Here is a 15,957-nt window from a genome sequence, read left to right as displayed (position 1 = left end):
TTCGATGCGACATATGATACATGCATAGCTAGAACCAGCAAGCTGGTGTAATAAACGCACACAGACAACTATCAACGTAAGAGAGAAAGGTCAAGATTTTAAGTGTCCAATGGGGCATGCATCTACAAGGCAGCAGTCGAGGGTATATTTACAAATGTGATGGATCAGCCTCTCAAAATCAGGAAAAGTCAAAATTGAAGTCTGAAAGAGAGATGCCACTAATGCAAGAATACTTCAAAGCCCGCAGTGTCTATATAAGCAGTTGCCATTGACCACAGCATGATTAATTACTGGACCAGGTACTCCAAAACACGCAGTCAATAATAAGAGCTCAGCAAAAGTATTCGAAAGTCAAATCAACACACAGCACAACTCACAAATAAATGAAAAAAAATTCAATTTATGTCCAGCATCGGCATGGCTCTCATTCCCACGAATTACAAAGGAAGGAACTCTCAACACGCTCTCTGATTGATTGTACGTATCGACCGGCAGTGAGGATTTATCACACTTTCTGTGCGGTTGCAACCCAGTCATTGGTATTCTTCAAACACCATCCATCAATTAATGATGCACCTGCACACTGCAGTCTGGCAGCTGGCTACTGCCCCAACCTAATTGAAATAAAGTTGATTTGTTTGAAAACTCAGCTTCTACGGCTATCAATCAATACGCAGCTATTTCGTGACCGGCACAGAGAGTTTAATCATTTACTTTTTCTTTAACCAATCCCGTCATTTTTGCAGTTTGTATTCACAAGGTAGGGAACGTGGTTACCAATAAAAACTAAGACTCAAATGCTGATGGGGAATGGTACTGCAGCAGAGGAATGGGGCACTTACATCCCGCAGGACTGCAAAGGAATTCTTCAGCCCCGAAACAGGAATTTCATTTTGTTTTCAATGACTGACACTTTCGCACCGGATCTGACAGTGATTTGAACCAAGTAGTACTGCATCGAGTGAGAATACCAGTACTTGGAATATTAAATGAATGGAATGTTTCTGAAGTGATGTCAGAGAATTGTACATGTGCAGAATTCCCAGAACAGTGCATGCACTTATTTTTCTCCAGATGTCCAGCCGATGAACTACGTACAACCCATTGGAGTCTCAAGTTTCTGCATTTCATGCTTGCCATTCTGATTGGACTCTTGCAGCGTTTACACAGCTTTGGTGACAACAGAAGCCGATCAACTACATTGTAGAGTGGTGATTGAAAATTCCCCCTGCCGAGTTTATTTTCACAGGGATGGTGACGTGCTCTGGATTTAACAGTGATAAAGCTCAGTGATTGAAGAAAAAACTGTACTGGAGACTTCAAAATACATCTTTGTGGACTTCAACATGGAATACCGTAAGAAATTCATTGGGGGAAGTGCAGCAGAAATGTCACGCACATGTGTGATACATGATGTAGACAATCCCACTCACCATTTCCTCTGCAGGGTTTCATGCGCCAAGCACTAAGATTAATTACTGAAACTCAATCCGACATCTGTTGTTTTTTGTGTGAAAAAAGCTGTTTTTGACATGTATTGCACATCCTGTCTCTACAACTGATACAACAGGGATCCGGAGTGATTACAGCTTTTGCACAGTGAGGAAGCTTGTATTGACTTTCACAGTCTGAGTCAATTTACCAGGAAACATTTCTGTGGAGTTTGTGACCACAAGGAGAACATGTACTGCACCAACCACACAGCCTGCATTCATCAGTCAGTGCAAAAAACAGTACCAGATTCGAATCAGCCTGGCTCAGCAAGCATCCATGATCAATCGCACTCTATAATCCCAGTGAGACACTGAGGCAATGTTCAATACTCTCAGCAGCAGTTGTCAGCACCAAGACCTAACTCTGACAGCAAGTGAAAGAGAATTTAATTGTTAAGAGAAATAACCCATATGTAAGAACTTCCTAAAGTTCTTTCGAGGACTCTGGAATTACTTTGGTTATTCAAAGAACTGTCCAATGTGTCTTGTTGCAACGTGCAAGTTACTGCATTTGGTTAGGTGAGTCATCATTCTCCACTTCTGTTAGAAAGAGAGAGTTTAGTTCTTGTGTATATTCTTCTGACCGAAGCAACTACATAAGATGGTGGAATGGGAGACTATTTCAGAGCTGATTATTGGCCTGTTGGGAATCGCTGGTAACTTCCTCGTCTGTCTCTCCATCATCAGGGCAAAGTTTATGCACAACATCACCAACTACATTCTGCTCAGCTTAGCCATTGCTGACTTTGTTGTCTGCTTGAATATCCTCATCTTCAACAAGTACGTCCTGGATGTTGGGGACCTAGACTTCCATCCCTCCAGCCCCTTGGTCGGCGAGATCCTTTGCCAGCTGTTTGATGACAAGATCCTGGTTTGGTGGAGCAGCAAGACCTCCGTGATGCACCTCATGTTTGTGGCCATTGAGCGCTTTGTGGCCATTGTGCAGCCGCTGCGGTACAAACGCTACTTCACGGTTCGACGTCTCATCGTGTTGTTTGTCGCCATGTGGTTGCTATCTCTGCTGCTACAGTTGCCTTACATGCTGACCCCAGATTTCAACCCTGACACCTCCCAGTGCGACAGGCCACGAATATCTACGTTCAGTCGCATCTTCTATGTCTTCACCAACTTTCTCTTCATTATCATTCCATCCATATGCACTCTCTGGTGCTACTGGCGGATCCTCAAATGTTTGCGGACTAGTGCACGAACCTTCCTGGAAGAAAACAACAGGGGACCGGGACTGGAGCTACTGTATGCCTGCCGAAAAGTCGTGCAGACGCTTTTTATAGTTTACGTGGCTTTCATTATTCTCTGGTTTCCAAACCTCATCTTGGGAATTATTTACAGTCTACCAGTAACAACCCTCAGTACTCCGCCCGGTTTGAACACTGCATTCAAACTCATGGCCTTCTCCAATTCGGTGGTCAATCCTTTCATTTACGGCTTCAAATACAGGCAGTTGCGAAAAGCCTTTAAAGTGGCCGTGATGCCGTGTTGCTGCAATACAGAGGTAAACCCAAACCCTGGGTCTGCCCCATATGAACTGAGCGTTTTACGCTTACAACAAGGTTCAAACAACGGTGCATCTTAAGATGATTTCTCCTAAATAAGTGTATTTGGATACTGTGTACATTAAAATTTTTGATGTCATGTCAATTCAAATTTGGCATTTAAAATTAGACCTAAATTTATTAATAGGCCAGTACTAAAAATAGAAGATGAAAGTGTGCAGTATCCTATTTCCACTCGTTTCGTTTCAATAAGTTTATTGTTATAACATCAATGATGATCAGTCACTGCAAATCTTAAGTTTTAGTAATGCGCCTATCAATTGTTCCTCCCCCCAACAAAATTGGAAATGTTTCTCAGTCCCAGATTCATGTCTTTATTTAATATCATCGTTTTTGCAATGACTGACCTTCATTGAGATGATATATGAAGAAAAAAAAGTGGCGTCAGGTTGCAACATTTTTCCTGTTGTTTTCGTTGTTGTACTTACTGGCACTTCACTGAATATGCGCAGTGAGATTTTTCCTAGTTCCGGATCGCTTCAAATAAAAACCCACCTCTTTTGGATTAGTCTCCCATATTTTTTTCTGACAAAGTGCATTTTGAAAAGGAAAATGTAAGCTTCTTGATACACAAAGATCTTTTCGATAAAATGTTTAGAAGAAGAATTTTGGCCGGATATCCTACTCGCACTTTGACATGTTTGGACGGTTTGTAGAAAATTCGCCAACAAATGACCATACATTGTATGTGTTTGTCTAGTTCCGGATCGCGCGTGCACTTAAAACCCAACTACACGCGCGTTAAATCGATTTTATGAGACGTATTCTGTGCTGTGTCAAATGTTTTCAGTCCGTATGTGAGTTTGTGCCGTTGCGCTGCAGACAAATGTTTCAAAATCATTTACTTTTTCTCTTTTAAAAATTTGCTGAAATTCTCTTGAATGAACTATTTTTGGAAAATTAAATAATACTTTATCAGAAATGTGCTTGATTCAGGTTTTTTCTGACTGCAAAATTGATTTTATCGTGTGTTTTTTTTTTTTTGGGCGTGAAGCAGTGTTTGATCGATTCGGAACTGATTGAACCGATCCGGAACTAGAAAAGGGCATCGGTACTTTTGACGTCGTAAAGTCAAATTAAAAGGAGCTTAAATTTGGACAATTATTGTGTAGTATCTCCATCACTCCAAGTAAACTTTTTAATCAATGTCACTTGAATTCGTGGAATAGTTGAGCTGAAAGCTGCCTGAATGATGTTTGCTATCCGGAACTAGGAAAACGACTGTAGGGTGGGACACCGTATTATTGTGGTACTTATCACTATTCTCGTTCGGAATAGAGATAGAGAACCTTCCCGAATTGTTCCGTCTTTTGTGTTGTATAAATCTTCCTTTTCAAATTGATATTACATATCCGACCGTGGTGTGGTCTATTCCGTGTACGATGCCTATGAATATAGACATGCTCGGGGTGTGCGAATGAAGGTGGACTCCCTATTATCGCTGTATGCAGGAAGTGGTTTTTATAATGATCTCAATTTTTATTCATAGTTAATGTTTGACCAAAACATCCTCTGAATAAGGTCTGATATTTTCCCTGTAACGTTCCAAGTTGATTAAAGATTATGCCTGCAGGATGATTTCTTAAGACCCTGCCTCTCCCCTGAAAGGAAAACAATGAGACAAGTCTACTGATTGGCAATTGCCGTTCACTTTACACGGTGTGCGGTTTTATTTTTTTTAACGCTCTGTCCTTATTTTGATTCCGTAAAAGTTTTTACGATTTCGCGGTGGAAATATCATCCTTCGACTTCATTTTGTGTTTGCAGCTGTAGAATGGGAACCAGACAATGGAACTTTCATGGACAGAGCACCATTAATGATTTATGTTAAAATATAGACGATACCTTTTTATAGCAGACACGGTGAGGGAAAAATTGCAAGTTTTGTAAAACGGCCTAATTGTTAAAAAGTCCCGAAAGACACAACATTTTTTAATCGTCCTTTATACAACTCGGCAGAAAGCCCTTAAAGGGAATATACATCATTTGCTTTTGCTCTAATTTTCAGAAATGGATGGAATTGGGGGGTTGGAAATATAAAGCAAATATAGTTACACTGACTTTTTGGAGGTTTTGGGTTCGAAAATGCTATAAAAACCAAGAAAAACGATCATTTTCCTGTAGTCTGGTTCCCTGACTCCATATAAGAAGAAACAGAGCAGTTTACATACATTGGGGAATTGTAAGGTCATGGAACCAGTCTAGCTGGCTCGTACCCGTTCAAAGGTTTGTAATCGATTGCAAACAAGTGCAATGGTCAATTGGGGCCAGTATTTGAAAAAAAGCCAGTTGTTTCCAACGCTGATCGGCCGATCAGCGTTGGAAATTGATACAAAAATACCACTTTTCTTGAAAATGACAGAATACCAGGTGCCATAATTTTACAGGATGCTTTAGACTGTCATTTATCAACATCCTATTAAGGTATTTCGCAAAAACTTGGTAGTTTTATTTTTCGATGTTTGCAAATGTTGTATATTCCCTTTAATGTTTTGTGAACTGGATTAAAATCGCCACTTGAAGGAGTTTCGGCAACGCAAAAAGAGAAATTTCCTATGCCGCGATAGGGATGCCGCGATACTTAACTTTTGTAGTATGGGATGAAAGGCACACCCCAAAATTCGAGGATCCACTTTATACGGGGACGAACATTCCAGGCACACCCGATGCATGCCGTAAATTCGGACTTCTCGCTCTAGGTATTACTTCTCGCTCTAGGTCCCAAGCTTGACAATTGTTCATTCTAATTTGCATAGCTTAAACTGCTCGCCCCAATCGGGTTAATCTGCTCGCCCCTGGCCATAGTTTAAAATGTTTAACACATCGTTATACTTCTAGCCACTATTTTCTTAACTTTAACAAGAAAATCAATCTTATGTAATACAGTTTTAAATGCCACCAACTAAATAATAGTTATGTCATTTTGTATGTTACTACAACTCTGGAATAAATATTAATTAATAATACATCATCATAACATTAACAGTAACACTACCCATGCTACCAGAAAGTGTTCACAACTAGAAGTAGAACTGGGCCTCCATTCATGTCATTCGTTATTGTTCGTCATGTTCGTTCTTTCCTTTACAAATTAATAAAAGCTTTAAAGAACCACGAATATCATACAAATGTCTTGAAATTCATATTATGTAAGTTGTTGTAACAAACAATGTTATGAATGGTCTCCGCCGTTCGTAACGCCACCCCGCAAGCGCGTTCATTCATGTTTTCCAGATTTACAAAATGAACATGATCATGACAAGCAAATGTAGCTGGTAGTGGTATAATTTAGTAAGTAAAACCAGGTTATCAGTCAGAATAATTCAACAAAATGTATTGATTATTAATGAGCAGGGAACATGGCACTTACTATCATCATTATTTAGCAAAAATAACAGTTTCTTACCAGTCAAAATTCTTAAGCTATTAAGCACAGAGTGTTCTGACAGTACAGGCCTACGAACATTTCTCCACTCAGCCGCGGCCGCGCAGACGTTCAGCTTGCACATTGCACATACAGGAGGGAACTTCCCGCGACTGTATAATATACAGTACGGCTGATGCCATTGGTCAGTGGAAGATAAGCCATCCAATCAAAGATGCTGTTAAAAATTGCTAGGGGTCGCGAGGTCATTGCTTAGTCTAGAACCCGAATCATTAATCCTACACAGCACGTTAATCGAACACCATGCTGCGCAACCAGTCTTTTACTAGAAATGACATTTGCCGAGTGAGTCTGAAGGTTTGTTTGCGCATGCAGCTAGCATAGCACTGCACTGAGTACGAGTGTTTATGTTGTGTTTCTTTACGTGACGTGATTGGTTGAAAGTTTTTAGAAGAAAGCTTGGCAACTGTACCAAGTTCTCACAAGGCTCTTCCTTTTTACAGGCTTTGATGATAGCCTATTTTAGGCCTGTTGTTTTGTAAGAAAATTGCATCCATGCAAGACCATATCACATGTCAACATGATCAATTCGAGACCGAACATGCTGAAAAAGAGGTTGAAAATGGCATTAAATTTACCAAAAAGGAAGAAAAGAAATTGATGAATCTGGGTGTTAAATTATAATGACCAATTAAGTAGAGCACAGCTGAACTTTGGTGCAGAACTTTTTTGCACAATTTGTCTGTACATGGTTAGACCTAATTCGATTCACCTTTTTCTTGAGTGTTCGTACAGTTTGCCAGCAACGCGGACTGGCACATTTTGATAAATGTGTTGTGTTGCCATGACAACACAGACTACCACCAGCAGCTATGACTCGTCCACCATTCAAACCGTGGATGAGCTAAGCCAAGAGGTTGCTACATCAGTATTGCTCGAGGATGAGGATTCGTCCATCATAACCTCAGCTTCAAAAGAGGGAGCATCTCACCGACGTTACAGCAGTGACTTGTGGGAAACAGCAACCGACACATCAACGTCGTCCCGTCAGTCAGCTCAGGAGCTTACAGAAACGAACCATTCAACAGATCGTGATGAGTGGAGGAAGGGGAGGGGAGGGGCAAGGAGGGAGTCGGGGGAGGGGAGTCCCCATGAGACGGGAGGATCTTATTACACAGCGGACTGGGAATCAAATCAGTCATCAGTAAGCACATGTATGAATGTTGGATTGAGATTAAGGAATTTTGGATTGAGATTAAGGACAGGTACATTTTTGACAACCATGGCAGTTAATTAGTATAATTTTAGTTTCAGATTTCCAGCCCTCAGGAGTCAGGAAATAATACGGATATAAAAGTGCACACAAAGAAACTGATTTCAGAAAGTGTTTTCATATAATTATGCAACTCGGGGGTGAAAATCTACACAAAATCATGTTTTGCTGTGAATCTGTTTTGTGGCGTCTTATATTTATCCATGACCTGTAAACTATTGATCTCTAAATCGTCGGGACGATGAGTGAATAAAATCCATGCATCTCGCACTTGTGAAAAATTATGTTCCTGTAATTTACAGGATTCCTGTGCAGAAGAGCCAATGCTGTCTAAGGCAAGCGTGACCCAACGGCGGTTCGTTCGAAACAAACTTTGTCTCCTGAAGAAATCGGGACACAAAGCAGGGTCGACGGCGACACAGGCCCCAGAAGCAACTCGCCCTGAGGCGGAGGAGAGAAGCTTGTTCTGTCAGAAGGTCATTCAGATGGTTCAACACAAGAACAGACAAGGTTTAAACAATTTCTTGTGAAATCTTGGAAAAACTTTTAAAACACTATAACTCTCCGCATAAGTTGTGGTCATTTATTTTTTGTATGCCATAAGGCCTGATGGCTTTTGACTGCAAATGAGAAATGCCTGGAAAAAAACTGCTAGAGGGCAGTGTTACAGCAGCAAGGCTGCCAAAAATCCTCAGTGTGAGCCTGATGAGGGTTTCTAGAAAGTTGCAGTGCAGCTTTGGAGCAGATATGCCACACTCTGTGTTTAACTCAGTTGCTTGGTGCACGGCTTTAGCTAGACTAGAGAGGCACTTCAAGAATGTTGGAGCAAGTTCAACGCTATTACTTGGTGGTTGATGTGCAGCTCATATACTTTATGATGAATAAACAGATGTGAACAAACATGTTTGCAGGTGGAGCAAGCACCAAGGCTCAGACAGGTGGTATTGGGGAAAAGTCGAGGAGTTCATCCAACGATCATTCTGGCATCCTCATCAACCGAGAGGTCATCGACAGACTGAAGATTGAAAACCTCCTCTCGACCATGAAAAAGGTGAGCAAAAGATGTGAAGACTTGCTGGAAATTGACGAAGTCATGTACTTGGGTTTCAGTTTTGGGCAGAAAGTGGCATTGAACCTGGACGAGTGCTAATGGTGCCATGTGTCCTCAGGCAAGACGCTTTGCCTCAATCACTTTCTCTCCATTGCCATGAGAGGCTTTCCTTTTCCTGTGGTAGTTGATATGCAAGGTCAGCTAGTGTAAATTTGTTTTATAAAATTTAAGTCACCTGAGTTTGACTCCTGTACTGTGTTTTCTATCACAGGCGGCGTCTATTGCTACCACAAGTGGGACCGATTCTTGTCAACATTGCCAGTGAGTATTGTACGTCATTTTTGTCCCGCCAACCCACTCCTTCCCCCCTCCCCGATCTGAATACAGCATCTTGTTGGCTTGCTTTGTGACTGCCAACTTCCCATCTGCAATTTCTAAAATGTTATGTATTCTTTTATTTTAAACAGGGAATCACAGACTGCAGCCTTGAGGAGAGACTTCATCCGTCACAGAACCTCAAGACTGGGAAACGAGCTGACGGAGAGAAGACTGGATTGGCTGCTAAGCACTCAGGTACTGGTTAAGCACTGTCTGAACAGTAAGAGGTTTGGCTCTGAGCAAAGTAGTAAGATGAGGAACTTTGCAAACAAGGTGACAAGAGAAAGGAAGAACGAATTGGAGGATTGGCAAAGGGGGGGGGGGAGGTAAAGCTACAATCAGTAATTAACCCATCTTTGTCTGTGGCGTTGGACAGAATTAAGGTAAGGACTTTAAACTTTTTGGAGGAATTGGGACGGCTGGAAAGCAACTGCTCAACAGACCATTCCACCTGGATTTGACCTACGGGCTAAAATCAAAGCTGCTCTTGTTTTGTTTTTGTTCAAGGATCCACTGACTGCTGTTGGAGATCTGGCAAGAGAGCTCCCAAAGCCAACCGATGATCCGCAAGAGTTATGGGATAGAATGATGGACCATGGGATAACATAATGCCAGGCATGGTGGGCACTGGAGCCCAGCGGATGATTTCAAAGACGTGGGATAGACTGATGGACCATGGGATAACGTAACACCAGGCATGTTGGCTACCAAAGCCCAGTGATGATCCAACAGATATGGGATAGACTGATGGACCATGGGATAACGTAACACCAGGCATGGTGGCTACCAAAGCCCAGTGATGATCCATCAGATATGGGATAGACTGATGGACCATGGGATAACGTAACACTGGGTATGGTGGCTACCAAAGCCCAGTGATGACCCAACAGATGTGGAACAGACTGATGGACCATGGGATAACATAACAGCAGATATGATGCTTACCAATGTATTTTGACAATTTTTTTTCTCATTTTTACTTACAAAAAAATGACTCTCCGCATATTTCACTCCAAGTAGAATACATTTGACACACTCACAAATAATAACCAAACACAAATGGTAATTTAGTCCTAATGAAACTGAAGGTCAATTTATTGACTCAGCTGCAGCAGTTTTTAACAATGAACATACACTATGGAGACAAAAAGTTGCAAACCGTACAGTTATCCTTCACCAACATTTAATGTTGAGTTCCGTATACATGTATTTACAAGCCAAAGAAAAAAAAGTCATTACCATGTATCTTCAATTAATAGGAAAAAAAAATACAATGTATAATATGCACTGAATTAGTTTTGTGATCATATTAGCTAAAATATGATTCCCCACCCCCAAAAATATCTACTTAAAAAAAGCATGGGCTGTTAAGGATAAATAAAGTACATGTATTTTCAAATGAATTGAACTGAATGCGAAAGAATAGAGCACCAAAATAACACATTCAGCCAGTTTAGTTTGCGGTAGTCGTTGTAATAGGTAAGATCAAACTTTAAATATTACAGTGTTTCCATGGCAACAAGTAATTGTTTGCATCCATTTCGTCAGCACTTGAAGAACAAAACTGAAATATTGAGTCATCTAAAAGGACCAAGTTCAATCAAGGAACTAGTGGTTGGGTCGTGACGTACCTTGCACATGCGCACTGAAGTTGAAGTGCAAACGACTCCAGTCCAACAATTGTTCAACACTTGTTTCTATTTACACAAATTAAAGTGATTGTGTAGTTTAGGACATCTTACATAATCGCCATTATAAATTTACAATGGTTAACAAAAGTGACAGAATCGTAACTTTGCTATGGAAATTGCTATTAATAACCAGCTATAAATTGTCATTCCTCAACCGCGATAGACTGGTCCTGAGTAGTGGACTAGACTAGTCCAACCGTCGTTGACTAGCGTACGTTCCATTGATCAGGGCTAGTCAAACTATGGTTAACTATGGTCTTGATCGAACTTGCCCCGGGTGGACAATAAATTATTTCCCTGAACGCAATGTCAAATAAATAGAACTTCTAGACTTGACGTGTCAGCCATAAAGTTGGCCGTGGAATATAGAAAAATATTTTCCTCACAACAGCCCTTCCACCTCACCCTAGAAAAAATTTAACATGTATGAATCGCCTGTCAAGGTCCAATTGTGTTTTTTTTTTAAGTTTTGGATTTTTTCCCCTCAAAAGGTCACTCTATAATATTCAAATGAATCCTCTAATTGTTCTATGTATTCAATAACTGTTCAGACATTGTAACAACAAAGCTCTCTGATGTGTTAAGAGCTTAACAAACTTTTACATATCGGCCAAAAAATTTATAAAAAAATAAAATATTGTCTACCTTACCAGACTAATAGGCAAGTCATGAACCAATAAAACACCAGAATATATCTTTCACACAGCATTGTTTCAAACGTGGATGCATTGTAAGGGAACATTATAAATTATTTACTTTGCAGTTTTTTTTTATAATACTTAGAACAAGGACCTGACGTTTCTACTGTGTTAACTCCGACAGAAAAGGAAATCTTTTCTGAATATGATTTTGCTCGAGCACAATGAATTACAATTTGGAATACAAATATACAAGACACAAAAACTAGTATAAAATTAGGAAGAGGTAAAGAAAATAGGACACCAAATGAACAAAATACAAAAATAACATAATTAGGAATAATTATATATACGGATGCCTTTGAGGGGGCTACAAGCATATATTGCACGAGCTATAACAATATTACACGAGTCGAAGAGGAGTGCCATATTGTTATAGCGAGTGCAATACATTCTTGTATCCCCCGCAAAAAGCCATCCAATATAGTTATTATTTATAGCAGGCTGACTTGATCCGCAAGAAATAAATTTCAGGACAATGTCTTTATTTCTCAAATTTCGTTGATTATTCTTTGCTTACTTTACTTCGCACCGCTAGAAGCTGCCATTGTGGTCGTTGACAACAGTGCGCGTATACCCTGCTGCGCGCTGCATCTGACGGTACGGTGCGCTATGCTCTGCTGACTGGTTGACGACTGAGAGTTCCTATGCTCTCGCTTGTGCGGGAACCAGCGAAATTTGATAAAATGCCCGGATGAGGACAATATCAATGTTTGTTATCTATAACACATTTGGGTCTAAGTACATACCTCGTTTCAACCCAATCAGACTTATAGTTCTCTAGATATGCGACTTTGAATCATGCACATTTAAGATGACATCACGTGACCCATAATGACTTCATCACGTCACTTGTCAATCTGATTTCATTTTATGTCAAGAGTAGAAACAGATGTAAAATTTTTTTTAAATGTATAAAAAATCAGTAGATGAAGTCATCATGATGTCACTTCGTATTTTTCATACTAGTTACAGTATCTACCTATCCACCAAGTTTCATGATAATCGGACCTCATTACCCTTATGTCTTTTGAAAAATCGCATTTTTGAATACGTATTACCAGGATTGCTCTCAAATAAAAAATATCAAGTGGTATTTCACTATCTCCATAATTGTGATGAACACTATCACAAATGCGTAAAATGCGTAAAACAATGACGAGACAAACACGACTAATTTTTCTTTTTCTAGTATTACTTCATGGAAGTTGCACTAACCAAAATTCGTTATTCCAGGCCAAAAGGACCACTTGTATTTCATGCATAGTGTTCCTGCATTTCGTTTAAAAAAAAAATGGTGATGCAGATTGTGAAAAAAAAAAAATTACCTGCAAATTTCCACTTAGTGGATACACTACCTTTTGAGATTATGGGTGAAAACCCATGTGTCTTCATCACAAAACATGACTTCCTTGTAACTCATAATTACCATATTTTCGTTTTGGACAAACAGTTCACAAAAATGATTATAAATGTGGCGTATCAGTAAAAAGGACCAAAAACTCCGTTCTCAAGTTTAAAATATATACGGTGTGGTCATTGCAGCACAATCGATACATTGGCATGGAGCACAAATACTGCATAACTTATGTTTCACTGATTCACTAGGTTTAATGTAATAGCTATTACTGGGCCCCTACAAATTATTTTCGGTTGACGTTCCTGTTTTAAAAGTTTTAACCAAAGGTTGTCTGTGTGTCATTTTGTACTTGACGGGTTATTTGGAAATTCCATTTTATTACCAAAAAATGTATGGGGAAACATCAAGCATTTAGCAAGGAATTCATTTTTTGTCACAAATACCTCGATTCCATCCAAAAACTTGTTGGCATCTGTTAATGTGGTAAACCTGTTGAATACAAAGCTGAAGGCACTATCATCAGTGAAGCTTGTTAACATGAAAACTGAATACGCTGTAGAAGTGTGACGTCACGCGGGGTCGTCTCCATAGCGACCGTTCCACACAATGTCTCCTCCATTTTTACCCTGTAGTTTGCACGGGAAATTTAAGTGAACATTTTCTGGTTGAGATTTCTCAGACATGAAGAATAAATCAGACTGGAAAATGGGACCGTGCTACGTAGCTAACTGTATTCATCAATCAGAACGTGATGGATGCCGTTATTTATATTTTCCAACGGATAAAAACTTGGTAAAAAAAAGTGGGCAGTTACTGGGCACCGTGCTATCGCTACGCAAGGCCAGGTTTGTGTGGAACACGTGACCGCGGCAACGCTTGACCGCAGCAACGCACGACGTAACCACTTCTTTAGCGTATTCTGCTTCCAAGTTGGGAATTTCTTTATGAAGACCACCACTCTCCGGACAGCTCTGGTTAGTTCCGTAATTAAAACTGACCCACCCCCAAAGTATTTCCGACAGCAAACACTAAACAGGAGACAAAAAAATATAATACACCATCCACATCCCCTACCCTCAGAGTTGTTTGTTAGAGAACAGATCTATATGATTACCATACAACATAACATATTCTATGGATATAGAAATCTTACTCCTGCACCTGCAGAGCAACTCTGTTTCTAAAATGGCTTATTCCAAAATTGTGCGTAGCAAAATAAAATCAGAAACTTATAACTTTCTCAATCGGCACATTTTTAAGTCTACATATTACTACATTATTACGATAACAAGTTAATATTACTCTACAAAAATAATAAATAAATTAAACTAAATAGGAAAAAGCTGACTCTAATGCCTGTATCATGCATGACCGTTCTAATCTTGTTTTTCGTTTAACGTGCCTAGACCGGTTCTACACCTTTAGTATTTGAGATGCCGTTTGCGGGAATCATCTCGTAGCTTTCCCCGTTGAGCATCTTGGTCGGTACCCCTGTCTCGTTCTGGTGCAGGAGTGGGTAACCAGCTTCCAGCCGGTGTTTGTCCAGTGCAGGACCCCAGCTTTCCTCCGGCCGTAGGCCTTGGGCAAATCGCTGTCAGCAAACATAAAAAAAAAGTTATTCCCTGTTGACCACTTTGGTTCGTGTACATTTTTAACAGGACCTGTGGCACAGTTTGACCAAGCTATACTAGTCACCTGACCAAACTACCGCGGCCTAATTGGTCAATGCACAGTATCTGATATACATGCAGGAAGTGTCCATAAAAGGGATTCAAACTACCATATTTGGACCCTGCTACACAGTAGACTGGTTACCAGTCCTTTGCTCACCTCTCTCACGGTACCCTTGCCGTAGATTATGACATAGTAGATGGCGTAGGCTGGCATGAAAATCACACCTGCCATAATCATCAGCCAGCCCAGTAACTCAGCCCACAGAGGGTAGGTGTACTCGTAGTACGTCAAAGACTCATAGGTGACCGCCCAAAACACGAAGATGAACTGTAAAATGAATTAAGTGTAAAAGAACTTTTAATCACATAGAAGATTAGAGAGCATACATTTTGATGCTAGTTTTGAAGGAAAGTTGACAATTTGGATGACTGAACAGCACCTTGCTAGAGCAAAAGTTTTTCCAGAAATTTCAAAGTAAGTGAAATTTCATCAGGCTCTAAACATTCCAGCTCATAAATTGTGAGTTTACTTACCCATTACAAAGTTAGCCAGATTAATATATTTTGGCATGATTTTCCGATTTTCTTTTGAAGTGCACAGTGAACACTTTGAAAATGCACCAAAAAATAAGAAAATAATTTTCCGACCAACTTCTAGTTGGGTGTGTGAGTAGAGATCATAATGGTTTATCAGATCAGAATTTTTCCAACTCTGCAGAACTTAAATGTTAACGTGGGATTTTCCGAGGTTTATTCAAGTGCGCCATGTTTGGGAACACTCAGCCGATTTTTCGCCCTATTTCCAGATGCCATCGTTTTTTAAATTTCGGACTAAATTTCATGACACTGAAATTGTTCACAAAGGTTCAACAGCAAACTTTATGAAGGTAGCAGTACCAGTATTTAACAAAATGAATTTGAATTTTGTCAACAAAGAAGTTTGGCAACATTGCATGAGGAAAGTCAGGACGAAACGACGAAGTGCGTCATGTTAGGGAAGACCACTATAGTTCCTCTACAGATCCAATAAATGAATCCCATTTTTTCTTGGTTCCCCAAATTAAAAGACTCACCGCAATGATAGCTGGTGATAACACCATCCAGCACACCTTCCAGTAGATATTGAGCTGAAAGCCCAGCATGACTTTCATGTCCTTCAGGAAACGCTTAGCTCCTGTCAAAAAGAAATACATCAACTGGGGAGTTGGTTGGCTAAATTCATGATTTCACACCTGACATTAAACTTATTTAATCTTGTCATGAGCCACTTTTCCCACACCAAAAAAAAGGTGGATATCTTTAAAAAAAAAAAAAAAAAAAAAAACTTGAAAAAGAGAAATGTTAGGAAACGGACATTTTAGAAATTGCTGATTTCGATAAA

General features: G+C 39.9%; 4 protein-coding genes across 7 annotated transcripts in view; 2 read left to right on the top strand and 2 right to left on the bottom strand.

Moving 5' to 3' along the window:
• Positions 1–6,553, bottom strand: part of LOC119727760 (DNA repair protein RAD50-like) — a 30,230-nt gene extending 23,677 nt beyond the window's left edge. The window contains 1 exon segment of the mRNA XM_038199805.1: positions 6,474–6,553. The gene's annotated coding sequence lies outside the window, so the exon portion shown is untranslated.
• LOC119727762 (octopamine receptor beta-1R-like) lies at positions 493–3,087 on the top strand. Its single transcript, XM_038199807.1, has one exon. It carries the CDS (start codon positions 2,095–2,097, stop codon positions 3,085–3,087), a length of 993 nt encoding a protein of 330 aa, XP_038055735.1. The 5' UTR covers positions 493–2,094.
• A 113-nt stretch (positions 6,554–6,666) lies between the features above and the next one.
• Positions 6,667–11,140, top strand: LOC119727763 (uncharacterized protein C8orf48 homolog). Of its 4 annotated transcripts, none has more exons than XM_038199812.1 (7): positions 6,667–6,797; positions 7,248–7,656; positions 8,028–8,235; positions 8,637–8,776; positions 9,048–9,097; positions 9,244–9,349; positions 9,662–11,140. In XM_038199812.1, exons 2-7 carry the CDS (start codon positions 7,282–7,284, stop codon positions 9,761–9,763), a joined length of 981 nt encoding a protein of 326 aa, XP_038055740.1. In that variant the 5' UTR covers positions 6,667–6,797; positions 7,248–7,281; the 3' UTR covers positions 9,764–11,140. The 4 variants fall into 4 exon arrangements, with proteins under 4 accessions (XP_038055740.1, XP_038055737.1, XP_038055739.1 ...); XM_038199809.1 differs by having other exon boundaries at positions 6,792–6,847; XM_038199811.1 differs by lacking the exon at positions 6,667–6,797 and adding an exon at positions 6,854–6,990.
• Positions 10,221–15,957, bottom strand: part of LOC119727761 (sodium- and chloride-dependent glycine transporter 2-like) — a 41,177-nt gene continuing 35,440 nt past the window's right edge. Inside the window, exons 12-14 of the mRNA XM_038199806.1 lie at positions 15,650–15,750; positions 14,734–14,904; positions 10,221–14,494 (exon numbers count right to left, since the gene is read on the bottom strand). Of these exons, the coding sequence (XP_038055734.1) occupies positions 14,306–14,494; positions 14,734–14,904; positions 15,650–15,750 (461 nt within the window). The 3' untranslated portion in view covers positions 10,221–14,305. The remainder of the gene's footprint in view (positions 14,495–14,733; positions 14,905–15,649; positions 15,751–15,957) is intronic.

Source organism: Patiria miniata, unplaced genomic scaffold (assembly GCF_015706575.1).
Source record: "Patiria miniata isolate m_02_andy unplaced genomic scaffold, ASM1570657v1 HiC_scaffold_20, whole genome shotgun sequence".
Classification (NCBI taxonomy): domain Eukaryota; kingdom Metazoa; phylum Echinodermata; class Asteroidea; order Valvatida; family Asterinidae; genus Patiria; species Patiria miniata.
The sequence above is the reverse complement of the archived record's forward strand: the minus strand, read 5'-3'. Positions and strand labels throughout refer to the sequence as shown.

Bases quoted from the DNA above. Each gene is read 5' to 3' on its own strand.
- LOC119727762 (XM_038199807.1), top strand. From the start codon at position 2,095: ATGGTGGAATGGGAGACTATTTCAGAGCTGATTATTGGCCTGTTGGGA.
- LOC119727763 (XM_038199812.1), top strand. From the start codon at position 7,282: ATGTGTTGTGTTGCCATGACAACACAGACTACCACCAGCAGCTATGAC. The intron at 7,657-8,027 runs GTAAGCACATGT...TGTAATTTACAG, and splicing joins GGGAATCAAATCAGTCATCA to GATTCCTGTGCAGAAGAGCC. The intron at 8,236-8,636 runs GTTTAAACAATT...ACATGTTTGCAG, and splicing joins TCAACACAAGAACAGACAAG to GTGGAGCAAGCACCAAGGCT.